At 46.7% G+C, this 13,885-nt stretch overlaps 1 protein-coding gene across 1 annotated transcript in view; it reads right to left on the bottom strand.

Moving 5' to 3' along the window:
* Positions 1-13,885, bottom strand: part of DLGAP2 (DLG associated protein 2) — a gene marked incomplete at its 3' end in the record, with an annotated part of 702,831 nt that overhangs the window by 72,314 nt on the left and 616,632 nt on the right. Inside the window, exon 7 of the mRNA XM_082680415.1 lies at positions 10,435-10,646. Coding sequence (XP_082536541.1) covers positions 10,435-10,646 — 212 coding nt within the window. The remainder of the gene's footprint in view (positions 1-10,434; positions 10,647-13,885) is intronic.

The following is a 13,885-nucleotide window of genomic DNA, read 5'->3' on the forward strand; positions in this document are numbered from 1 at the left end:
GCTCAGCTGATCCATCTGTGTGTCACTGTTAGACGTTTGAAGTCCACAGAGGTAAAGACAGTGACTTGTGTTTAAAGAGTGATTGCTTTCAACACTCTTCACTGTTCAAGTGTGACAAATTCTTTGTCCATTATGCTATCTGAACTCCGGCAGTTCAGCATGAGGTGAACTGAGGAAACGTCCTCAGCTCTGTGCTGGAAAGCACATGTCACACTTAGATGAACGGGAGCACAAAGGCCAAAAGTAGCTCTGCGGTAGACTGAAGAGTGAGTGAATGCATAGGCAGCCGTGAGAGTGATCGGGAATGACGACTTTTGGGGGAATCGAGAGCTCATACAATGAGAAATGGGAAAACATTGGAAAAAAGAACAATATTTTATCTGTTTCTCTAAAATCAAGTTCCCTGCCCAAAGGGCTGGAAAGAAAAGGTGGTCAGTATTAAAAACTCTACACAATACTGAAGTTTCAAAAAGTAATTAAAAGGAAGAAAAATAGTTACTAGTGGCTACTACATTTATCCTAGTAAGTTGATCTTTCCTTCATTTAATTCATTCAAACCCCTGATAAAGGTGAAAATCAAAACAAAATTGCAGACTATCCAGAAAGTAGGGACAACAAAAGCATCACCTATCAGGGTATGTGTGAGGCAGGTATAGGTACACCCTTAGGAATATTCATCATAATCTCAAACACTTTCACTACTAAATAAGCATTCAGCTGAAGAATGAGAGAAATAACAAATTAGATCTAAGGAAATACAAAGAAAAAATTAACAATAAGAGCATAATTACTGAATTAGAAAACAAGAAAACAGTAGAGAATAATAACTCAACACAGAGCTGATTCCACAGTCTGAGAAGCAAAAGCGGAGGATTTACTAGAGAAACAATCAAAATAAATGAAGAGGTGTGAGGGTGAGATCCTGGTGACATCCATGAATGGAGACAGAAAAAGGCCACAGTGCTGAACAGGTCCACCTTCCTTCACAGACAGACGCCTGCGGAGTCTGCAAAGCCTGCAGTGGGATCGCTTCGCCAGTGAGTGGAGACCTGAGGGGCACAGCGCCAGGTGTCCCTTGGTCCCTACCTCCTGTTCAGTCTCTGATGAGAGACATTTTCAGCTACCTGGGAAGCCAGGAGGTCGCACTCTTCAGAGCTGCAAATACACACTCGCAGTGCTGGCAACAGCTCTAACGTGACCTGGCACAGAAGAAACCCCCGTGGTTTCCTCCAGCTGAAATGGAGGGTGTGGAAGCCACCAGACCATGGGTAGCAGTGGAAACTGTGAAAGAGAATACTTCTCCATGGAGCACATGGTTCCCTATTGGTTGAAGATTTGCACACTTAAGGTGTGTGATATTTTCAAGGAGGCTAGCATCTGGTCCTTTTGGGACTAATTATTAGAGAGTTTAAGGAGTTGAGTGAATGTGAATGGGCTTTCACACATCTTTTCAACTTATAAGTTTTACTTTTAGAAACTTTAAAAATGATGATTTTACTGGTGCCCTTAACAGCAGTTCACTTATTAAGTTGATTAACAATGATCCCTGACTAGGGATTCATAAGAAGTCAGTTTTCTTCATTCATTCAGTGTGTATGGGGCCCGTATAAAATGCCACACAGTGAAGATACGATGGCTGTTATAGACAGGACGTCTCTCTGTTAGGGAAAGCAGACACGTGTATGGTAGAGGCAAAGGCAGAGGACTCAGGAAGTGCCCGGCGGGGCACTGACTCAGGAAGACCCCCAGAAGGAGGGAACCCTGAGCGGGTACTGAAGGGTGAACAGGAGCGCGGAAGTGTGAGCCGATGGTGCAGTCAGGAGACTGCAGGGAGTTCAGCAGGGCTGGAAGGCAGATTGCCAGGAGCCTTGGGAAGGGTGAGAAGAAAGGCTTGCCAAGCTGCGAGGGGCTGGAGGGTGAGGGATCTGCCCTGGGGCTCAGCCAGGTGCCCCGGGTGCGAGGATGCTCAGAAATGGGATGCTGAGGGGAGACGAGCCTGCGATACACTGGGCCTGGGGTCGGGATGTGAGAGATGCTAGGAGCTGGGGTGGGGGGGGGGCTGCCAAATTCAAAAGGGAGCTGCACATCAGGAAAGAGCAGAAAAGTCAAGATTGATGGCCCTAGAAATGGGGAAAGTGGCCTTGCGGGATGCTCAGTAAGCTGTTCTAGATGGATCCTGCATGCCCTGTGCCTTTCGGGGTTTCTCGGGTTGACCCCACTGTGGCCCCGAAGCAGACCTGATCCCTCCCCAGCAGCCAAGGGGCACGACCAGTTGCTACCGGCCAGTGAATTCCAGGAGAGTCACAGGGCAGGTGTCTGGGTCATCGAGACGACCAAGTCAGTGTACATCTGGAGAAAAGGAAGCTCCCTTCTCCGAGCGCACGTGAGGAGCCAGAGGGACCATCTGAGCGCATCTTCCCGGCTCTTCTCCTGCGCTCACCTCCCAGCCGGGGTTCTCTCCTGCGACTCGTTCGATCTCCTCTCCAACCAGCGGCCAAGGGGCATGTCTTATGTTGCCTGATGTGAACCAGCAAAAAGGGGGTGAGGCTGCAGGGCTCTCCCCTCCTCCTGTCCCGGATCAATGTTTATGCCTCGCCACAGAGGAGCTGCTGGCACACACTCCATTTTCCGCCCTCTGTTTTTGATTTCGCAGGATTGGGTTTTCCAGTTCTGGTTCAGTTGCCCACTGTCAGCATCCCTCCCTTTCCGCACAGCTCCGGGCATGGTGGCAGGCGCATGGTCCTGTAGCTATCATCACAACGCAGATATGGAACGGTCCTTTTTTTGCACAGACCCAGATGTCTCTGTCCTCGTATTATCCCATATTCGTGCCTGAAGAACTTCCTTTAATATTTCTCCTAGTACAGGTCTGATGGCAATGTTTTTCTCTGCTTTTGTTTTTGTGAAAAAAGTCTTTATTTCATTTTTGAAAGATACTTTCTCTAAGTCTAGAATTCTGGGTTAATAGGTTGCTCTTTTAATACTTTAAAGATGTTACTTCATTATTTTCTGGCTTGAATACTTTATGACAAAAAGTCTGTGAAAATTTTTTGTTCCTCTGTATGTAATGTGTCTTTTTCTCCAGCTTTCTTTAAGATTGTCTCTTTATCCTTGGTTTCTGGTAGTTTGAAAATGATGTGTGTGGCTTTTGTTTTGTTTCTGGTACTTATCTTTCTTGAGATTTTCTGAGATTCTTCAATCTGTGATTTAATGTCTTTCATTATTTTTATGAATTCTTGGGTGTTATGTCTTCAAATGTTTCTTCTATTGACTGCTTCCCCTTCTCTTTTCCTCCCAGGATTCTGGTGTGTTGGACAGTTTGATATTTTCCCACAGTTCTTGAATGCTCGTTTCCACTTTTTATTTCTTACATTTTTTTCTTTGCGTTTCAGTTTGGTGATTTCTGTGGACCTATCTTCAAGCTCACTGATTATCACTCAGTTATGCTGAGTCTGCTTAAGAGCTCAACAGCAAAATGCCTTACTTCTAACACCATGATTTTCATCTGTAGTATTTCTAGCCGCCTCTTTCTTCTAATTTTTCTCTCTCTGCCAACTTCCCTTCTGTGTATGTGAGGAGTCCACGTTTTCCCTTAGATCCTTTGGCATTAATTCGTTATATTTAGGTTCTCTCTGATAGTTCTGTCAGCGGTTATCTCTAAATCTCCTCTTGGCTGCTCTGTTTTTTGAGAGTGGCTTTTATTTTCTTTTATTGTGTCTTCTAAGTTCTGATATTCCTGAAAAGATGGCACATTTGCATAAATCAGGGTTAACACTATATACAGAAAAGGGACATATTGAGATGTCCTGGTCCCAGCCCTATTGCACCTACTTCCTCTTTACTCCTTAGAGGTAAACATTTTTATTAGTTTCTATTTATCCTTCTATTGTTTCTTTATGTAATATAAATATGATTATTTATATTTATATAAATATTTATACTATAATTTATAAAAATTTATAATATAAATATGATATGAGTTTTAATCTTATCTTCCCATTTCATTATAGAAAAGTGGCAGCTATATACTAATGTCCTATGCTTTGCTTTTTAAAGGTGATGTAACCTGGACCGCTCCAAATCGGTACACAGAAATCTTCCTCATCTTTTATAGCTGCCTAATATTCTAGTATATTCTATGAATAATATCCTACCGTTTTAATGCTTGTATATCTATTATTCAATCAGTACTACAGTGGTGAACTCTGGATTGTCTTAAACTTCTGCTATTACTGATGATGTTGCAATGAACATCGTCTTACTTGTGTTACTGCTTACAGGTGTATCCAGAGGCTAGACTGCCCCAAGCGGGACCCAAGGCCTACGGATGGGCGCGTAGGCAGTTTACAGTTCCTTACAGTGATATACAATGGAATTGTGCGCATGCTGGACAGTAACTTCTTTAGAATAAGATTTTACATTTTTAGCTTTAAGTGGAATGCTAAAATACTCTCTAAGTTTCAATTATCGATAAGGTATGTAAACAGCCTTTTTAAAAAATTAAATTTATTTTTGGCTGCACTGGGTCTTCGTTGCTGTACGCGGGCTTTCTCTGCTTGCGGTGCGTGGGCTTCTCATTGCAGTGGCTTCTCTTGTTGAGGAGCACGGGCTCTAGGTGCGTGGGCTTCAGTAGTTGTGGCACCTGGGCTCAGTAGTTGTGGCACGCAGGCTCAGTAGTTGTGGCACACGGGCTTAGTTGCTCCGCGGCACGTGGGATCTTCCTGGACCAGGGCTCGAACCTGTGTCCCCTGCATTGGCAGGCAGATTCTCAACCACTGTGCCACCAGGGAAGTCCCATAAATAGTCTTTTCTGGACTTTGTCCATTTTTATAGCTACAGTGCTCACTTTTTCCTTACTGATTTGTAAGGCATCTCTTCGTATTAAGGGTATGAAAACGTGTCACCTGTATTATGGAACATTTTCCCAGGTTTTTAGGGTTGTTTTACTTTGGTGACAGTACTTTTAGCTTGTTGATTTGTTTGTTGGCTTTTACCATGAGAACGTTTTTAGTTTTATGAATTAAAATCTGTCAGTGTCTTGTAGTTTCTCACTGTGGAATAAGGTTTGGATATGCCTTCTCCAACCCAAGATTGTAAAATATTCATATACACACATTCATGTATATATATACACATATACATACACATGTATATACACATACGTGTATACACACACGTATATATATACACACACACATACCTGTATATACTCACACATACAAGTATGATTCTTATATCTGTAACCCACCTGAGTTTATCTTTACATATGAAGTAGTTCTTAAAATAAGCTCTCCTTTCTCTATAAATTTAAAATGCTACCTTCTTGAGAGAATGACTCAGAGATGTTCAAAATTATTAGAGCTTTGACTTCTCAATTCAACTAAGCAGAAAAAAATACCCTGAATTAAATTAGTTGGTCTACCTTTCATAATTATAAAAAGTGAATTCTCCAGATACTAATACATAAGCTAATTTAAAAATCTAGTAAATCAGATTCAGTAGCATCTTGAAATTTGCACTTCATTTAAAATAATTCTAAATGGTGTCTGCCTACGGGCAGGGTCTGACCCACAGAGAGACAGGGTCTGTCCCCGGCCTGGGGGTCTGATTTTCCTGATCAGTCAACACAACTGTTGAGAATTCTGAGCAGTAAGACAGCTGTGACAGGTCTTTGCCTGTCTTTTTTGTTTCATTTTTCTTTCGAGAGTGAAAAGACTTTCTCTCACCTTGCACTCTATAGAGAACACAGCAAGGTGAAAGCGAAAATCCTTATATGTGTAATAAGGACATGCACTCAATTATTAATGAGAAGACTGACTTTTTTCTCGGTTTAACAGCAGGAAGACAAGACAGTGTTCAACAGAATCACTGTTCCCAGAGGTCAAGCATTCTGAGTACGTGCAGCCTTCACAGAAGGGGTTTTATATTACACGGCTCAAAAGGGCTGGTAACAGGCAACTAAACAGCCAATCTCGTTTCAGGTCTTAGCTGGGCAGATTGAAGAAGGGCTGCTGGGAAAGTCCATTTTATACTAGTGTTTATTGTGACTTGGGAGGCTTGTAAAATTCCTAAGGTTTCAGTGTGCCCATATGATAATTCAACGATAAGAACATCTATCCATCAAATTAAAACTAAAGTATAATTTCTAGGTTCATCTGACTAGTTCATCTGCATTCTTAAATACCATTATGAGTGTGAATAGAATTAATGGTGCATACTGAGAATAAAACCTAAAGGAGGTTGGCAGACACCAATTCTTATGTTTATCACTTGACTCTTAAACCGTTCTGTCAGCTCCTGCTGGTGAAGTTCTGTGGTGTCAGAGGGAAAACATTCAGTGCACTGCTAAATCTGAGGGCCTTCAGTCATATTTTAAACACCCTTTAGAACTACCACTTCCCTTCCCTCAGAGATCATGTTGGGCCCCTGGCACACGACCCTGCTATTTGGGTGGAATACTTTCTTCGGACATGGGATTAAAAGAACTTTTCATTTCAAACCCCTGGTCCCTTCCGTGGCCTTCAGTACCTTGCTCCTCTGACTCAGGGTTCTGTTCCATAAAATGGGCACAGCTTTTATTTCCCTGGGTAAAGAGTTGAGTTTTCATGATGTCATTTAGGACAAAAATAAGTGAAATTATATTGAAACCTATAAAATTCTAAGATGTGCTAAGAGCCTAACAGGCAATAATAACAACTTACTTGATATACCTCCCAGTAACATATTTTAAAGAGAAAATTCGTATGTTAACACAAACAGCGACTTGTTATGGGAGTTTCACGGACTTTGCAAATTAGCAGAGGACTCTTGCAGGGCACGGTGTCGTCTGGACATGTCACAGGGTGCTGCCCCCTCCCCTTCACATCTCCATCGCAGTGTCAGATTTGGAGGAAAAGAATAATCCACACACGTGTAAGGAGAACTTAGCACAGTGCCCGGCACGTGTCGGAGGGATGAACGGAGTGATAGACACAGAATAACGGGAAGAAGGGCCCGACCGAGGGCTTATCTCTGCAGACAGAGTGGGCAGTGTTTGCAAGGCCAGCGCAGACGTAAGTGAGCTGAGAACAGGAGCAGGTGTTAGGCAGCATCTTCTATTCATTTTCCCCCAGGTTTCCCGAGGTATGAAGTGCAGCGGGTATGCTGGGGCTAGAAGCCGCTGTGGATGAACCCCCGGCTCCACTTCCACACGCGGTTGGTGAATGGTTACTCTGTCCGGTGGCCTTGCCTCTCCATCACTCTCTTGGGTTTTTGAGGGAATTTTTACTATGGTGGGTAATGACGTGGGCTTTACGAATGTAAGCTCCTAACAATATCTTCTGAACATCGTCAGCACTGGCGCCTGGTACAGATGAGGGGAGGGACGAGAGGCAGGTGCTGACCGCTGAAGAAGGGAATCGTGGTCCCGCGGGGAGGACTCAAGGGTTGGGGACAGGGCTCCAGGGAGCACGACCAGTCTGGGGTCAGCAGACAGGGATGAGGGACTTTGTCAATAGGAAAACAAAGTGCGTAATTCTTTTTTTTTTTTTTTTTTTTGCGGTACGTGGGCCTCTCACCGTTGTGGCCTCTCCCGTTGCGGAGCACAGGCTCCGGATGCGCAGGCTCAGCGGCCATGGCTCATAGGCCCAGCCGCTCCGCGGCATGTAGGATCTTCCCGGACCGGGGCACGAACCCGTGTCCCCTTCATTGGCAGGCGGACTCTCAACCACTGCGCCACCAGGGAAGCCCCAAAGTGCGTAATTCTTTTTTTTTTTTTTTGCGGTGCGCGGGCCTCTCACCGCTGCGGCCTCTCCCGCTGCGGAGCACAGGCTCCGGACGCGCAGGCCCAGCGGCCATGGCCCACAGGCCCAGCCGCTCCGCGGCACGTGGGATCCTCCCGGACCGGGGCACAAACCCGCATCCCCCGCATCGGCAGGCGGACTCCCAACCACTGCGCCACCAGGGAAGCCCCCGTAATTCTTAAAAGGTCTGATCCCTGCTCACAGTTCAAACACTGATTGCTTTTATTTCTTTTTCATGGTTCGCTTTCAAAGTGCACAATCATGAAATGAATCACGAACTTTTAAAATGAGGAGTTAAGTCGGTGACCCTACCCAGTGGACCAGAACCTCAAGACCTGCTAAGCACAACTGCTGTCCGGGGGGGTGGGGTTTTCAGATAACCCAGAGTTCTCAGATGTGTCTTCAGGCACCCCCAAATGAAGCTGGGGAGACCAGTGCCTGGTCCAGCCCTCGACGACTGCGTGCCTGGGTCAGGTGATGCCTCTGGTTCCCCACCCCTAAACCCTCACTTCTTTTTTTTTTTTTTTTTTTTTAGATGTTGGGGGTAGGAGTTTATTAATTAATTAATTTATTTTTTGCTGTGTTGGGTCTTCATTTCTGTGTGAGGGCTTTCTCTAGTTGTGGCAAGCGGGGGCCACTCTTCATCGCTGTGCGCGGGCCTCTCACTATCGTGGCCTCTCTTGTTGCGGAGCACAGGCTCCAGACGCGCAGGCTCAGTAGTTGTGGCTCACGGGCCTAGTTGCTCCGTGGCATGTGGGATCCTCCCAGACCAGGGCTCGAACCGGTGTCCCCTGCATTAGCAGGCAGACTCTCAACCCCTGCGCCACCAGGGAAGCCCAACCCTCACTTCTTAAGTTCCCAGCACAACCTTCCACTGACAACCTCTTGCAACGGTTTGCTTTCTTTGCTTACACGCCCCCTTCCCGTTATCCCTCTGTCAGCTCCACAGGGCGAGCCTCTGGCTTGGCTCCTAGGCACTGATTCACAAACCTCCCCTGACCACCTCCTCTGTGTAAGGCAGCGCCTTACCTTAGGGGACCCGTAAGGGACGAGACAGGCGTCGCTGCCTCCCTCATCTGTTCGTGCCTGGCATCCCCAACACAACTGCCGAGGGATTTAAGTGAACGAGGTCATAAAGGTACCGTTCACGTTTGTCAAATGTAGGATACGGGTCAATTCAAAATTTAAATTTTTCATCCTGTGAGGTAACATTTAACGGATGACTGGGTTTATCAGGAGAAATCACACCATTGTTTCACATGTCGCCATGTGCACGGGGCACGGGTGGGGGATGACACAAAGGTGACACCCCGGTCACAGCCTCATCCTCTCACTACGTTACAAGAACAACTCTGGATGCAACACTGGCAAAGCACTGAGCTGCTGTTTCACCCTCTTGCTGAACCTTCACACCAGAGAAGCCACAGCTCGTGGTGGGAAAAGCAGACAGTTCTTTGCACTTACATCCAGACTTAGCTGGAAGGACCAAAAACACACAAGGTGACTGCTAAGAATTACAGGCATATTTTCATAGTTCAAAGGAATAGCCGAGTTCCTAGTTTCCTCTGTTTATATTTTGGAAATTAGTTAAATTTATCAACAGTGTGTCTTTGCACGCACCCCTATGTTCATTGCATCACTGTTCACGACAGCCAAAACATGGAAACAACCTAAATGTCCATCGACAGAGGAATGGATAAAGAAGACGTGGCACATATATACAATGGAATACTACTGAGCCATAAAAAAGAATGAAATAATGCCATTTACAGCAACATGGATGGACCTAGAGACTATCATACTACGTGAAGTAAGTCAGAGAAAGACAAATAACCGTATGATATATCACTTACATGTGGAATCTAAACTATGGCACAGACAAACCTATCTATGAAACAGAAACAGACTCACAGATACAGAGATCAGACTTGTGGTTGCCAAGGGGGAGGGAGAGGGATGGAGTGGGAGTTTGGGATTAGCAGATGCAACTAGTGTATATACACTGGATAAACAACAAGGTCCTACTGTAGAGCACAGGGAACTATATCCAGTCTCCTGGGATAAAACATAATGGAAAAGAATATCAAAAAAGAATGTCTCTGTGTGTATAACTGAGCCACTTTGCTGTACAGCAGAGACTGGTACACCATTGTAAGTCAACTACACTTCAGTTAAAGAAAAAACAAAAAAAAACCCAATGTATTTTTGGACAAATATATAAAGCACATGCTATGATATTTGTAAAATTAATCCAGTTCCTGCCCCTACCCTGCAAAAAACTTGTTGCCTACATGTGCACTTGTAAAGTTATAGTAAACAAAAAATTCCCCATTGTGATTTTCACACACACACACACACACACTCACACAGATGTGCTCCTGATCAATTGCTGGAATGATCTGAGAAGACACGGATGGGTCATCGGCTATGATAGGTACTTGAAAATTAATATTTGACATAGAAACTGCCCAAGGGTATTTCCTTAATTACTATGCAATGAGTAAATAACCGAAGGTCTGATGACTTGAAAATTGACAGCCATTGAGCCTAATATTTTCAACCCAGGACTTTTTCTAGGGTGTTTGGACAACCGGCCGCGGTCGGCGTGAGAAGAGCCCTGGGCTGGGGTGAGGGAGGCGCGTGGGGGGCTTACGTTTGGAGGTCCCCCGGCGGCCTCTGTCCGATGGACTTGAGCAGGGGCTCTGGCCGGAGCGCCACCTTGGGGGGCATTTTGGGGCTGGAGTCCGACTCCCCGCTTTCCTCGTCACCCATGGCTTTGATGTAACTGCCACTCCTCGTCCTTCTGCAGGGAATTTCCTCGTCTTTGCCCCCCGTGGGGTACCCTCCCCACTCGTCCTGGGGCACCTAGGAGAGAACAGACAGGGCGTGCGTCAGCCTTAGCGTCAGAATCCCGTTACTGCCTCTCTGGGGACAAATCCTCGGAGCTCGTGAAGACACAGCTTGTTATGGTCACTCAGCAGTGAAAGTCACACGCTTCTTAGGGGTCTGTCATTCAAATCCCCAAAGGACATTAATATACAATTATTGTTTTCTCCCCTGTTATAAAAGTAATAAATGTTATGGGAAAAGTGAGACAATGTTAGAAAGAAAAACCCGTTTGTAGTCTCAAAACCTGGAAAAAAGCACCACTAACATTTAGATTTATTTCCTTCTGGTAGGAAAGCAGTTGAAACTTGAGAAAAGTGGAAAAAGAGGTCCCCAGTGTGGAGAACAAGAAATAAGAGGAAGAAGGAGACCAAAGGAGGACACCCTGCTGCGTGGCGAGGGCTGACAGGGGCGCACCCCACTGTCGGGCCCCCACACCAGGGCCCTGCACGCCCGGGAAGCACACACTGCGCTGGGTGGGGACTCAGACCCCGAACGCTGTCCACGGCGTGGGTCCCAGCAGAGCGACGCCCCCTCAGTGCTTCTGTGTCACTTCCGGGGTGCATGGGCTACGCCGCGAAGAGGATGAAGCAGGCCTGCACTCCGTGTCCACCCCCCATCTGGGAAACCCGGTGTGCTCACACAGCACACACAAGTCTCAGGGTGTCTACACCGCACGCGCCTGCCCCGTGCAGCTCACCTTCCACCAGCCGTGACCCTTACAAAGACCCAAACCACGCCAAGCAGCGGCTGAGGGTAGAGGGCTGCACGATTCCGCACGTGCCCGCGCCGTCACACGGAGTTCCGCAGTCCAAGAACCTAACACACGTGCTCTCCGTGCTGCAGGACGCCATCTCCCAGAGTACTCTTCACCGAGACAGAGGACGGCGCAAGTCTGTACTGACAGTCTTCGGAGACAGGGTTCTTCCTGTGGTGACTATTCAGAGACTTACGGACACTCAGGTCATCCTAAGAGGAGTCCTGCCATTTTTCCAGGGTTTTTAAAAAATTTGATTGAAGTCTAGTTGGTTTACAATGCTGTGTTAATTTCTGCTGTACAGCAAAGCGACTCAGTTATAGACGTATATATCTATTTTTCATATTCTTCTCCCTTATGGTCTATCACAGGAGACTGAATAGAGTTCCCTGTGCTATACAGTAGGACCCCGTTGTGTATCCATCCTATATATAATAGTTTGCACCTGCTAACCCCAAGCTCCCAATCCACCGCTCCCCCAGCCCCCCTTCGCAACCGCAGTCTGTTCTCTGTGTCTGTGAGTCTGTTTCTGTTTCGTAGATATGTTCCTTTGTCATCTTTCCAGTTTTGATGGTGCCAGTGGGCCCATTTGTCACCATCCCCGCCAGGGACGCACATGCCTGGATGGAAAGGCAGAGTTTTCAGCTGAAGGCACCTTTTCTCCATTTTCTTAAAACACATCTTCAGACATCTCGCATGTTACAGCCCAGGAGGGGAAACCGGGGATGGGACAGGATGTACCTTCTGCGGTTCCGGCCAAGACAAGTAGGGACAGGGCGGCCCCTCACTGAGAGGTGAGGGGTGGGCATCAAGCCCGTCCAGGCCCCGTGGTGACACGTCGTGGGTCCTGCCTGCAGTTTGTGTTTTAAAACAGCTCCCCCTCCGCCCACCCCAAGCTGGCGTAGGTCCACGGGAAGCGCGTGGAGACATCGCAGCCACACACAGGAAGAGGAGGGGGCTTAACAGGGTGGAGATTCCAGGTCCTCAGTGGACCGTGACCCCCAGGGCTGTGTGGCCCTGGGGGGGTCCGCAGCCGAGTCCCTGCAGCTGCACAGCAGGGGCCGCGTGGGTGGCGTTTCCAAGCTCCTTGTTGCCGGGTGCTGAGTGCCCGTCTCCAGGGGGTTTCAAGAGGACAGTGACCCTGGGGGTGGTCCAGAGTGGGCGGGCGGGCACGAGGCCACAGACGGCAGTGCAGAACCGCCAGAGACACGGTGGGAGGAGAGAAAGGCCCGGTGACAGAGCAAGCAATCAGCCCCCCGGGAAACAGGCATAGATTTACGCACATAGAAGGTATCTCCTGGCTCTCAGGATTGGGGGCACAAGGAAGAAGGAAGACTGAGCTTCTCTGGGCATTTAGGTCCTCATCCATGGGTTTTCTTACCAAAAGTCAGTTTTCCACCATCAGAACAAATTACCAGGATGGAGACAGGTGTGGGCACAGACATTTCCACGCCATTTCACGCCAGGTGGTAATGTGGGTCCAACATTTACAGCCACGTATCAGAAGACTTCAGACTGTGGGTGCCTCTGACCCAGCAATGTCCCCAGGCAACAGGATTCATGCCAGGGACTGTGAACCATTCATTAGGGTCAAAGGAGGAAAACTGATAATATCTCACGGGGTGGCGGGAAATATTTACTACAAGCATGCCATGGATACTGTGCAGAAGAATTGCTATTTAGCCGATGAAGGGTGTTCATGGGCGTGAGCATTTTAGCGTATGCACTCCGTGTTCTTATACTTTAACGACAGATATGCCTGCAACATGCATAGACACGTAGCCGGAAGGATGTGGAACCATCCCTGGGAGATACTGACCACGGGTTTCTCAATGATTTTTCCTTATACTTATGTCTTCTAAGTTTTCTACATGGACCATATATCTTGCTAGAGTAATAAGAAGTAAACTTTAGAAAATTTAGTCCCTAATGACAGTACATTTCAGTAGGAAGGCAGGCATAAAAGAAAGTGAATTATGGTTTAATTAGGGCTACAGAAGCAGGTGTGGAGGGAAGCAGCCAGTGGAAGCTGTGGACAGAGAGGAAATGATCTGGGAAGGCCTCCTGGAGGAGGGGTCTGGGCTCTAACTTCCTGGGATTTGAGCAGCAGGCAGATAGCCAGGACATGGAAGCAACCTAAGTGTCCATCAACAGATGAATGGATAAAGAAGATGTGGCACATATATACAATGGAATATTACTCAGCCATAAAAAGGAACGAAATTGAGTTATCTGTAGTGAGGTGGATGGACCTAGATTCTGTCCTACAGAGTGAAGTAAGTCAGAAAGAGAAAAACAAATACCATATGCTAATACATATATATGGAATCTAAGACAAAAAAAAAGGTCATGAAGAACCTAGGGGTAAAGACGGGAATAAAGACACAGACCTACTAGAGAATGGACTTGAGGATATGGGGAGGGGGAAGGGTGAGCTGTGACAAAGTGAGAGAGTGGCATG

The sequence above is a fragment of the Grampus griseus genome, assembly GCF_964374135.1.
Source record: "Grampus griseus genome assembly, chromosome: 21".
Lineage (NCBI taxonomy): Eukaryota > Metazoa > Chordata > Mammalia > Artiodactyla > Delphinidae > Grampus > Grampus griseus.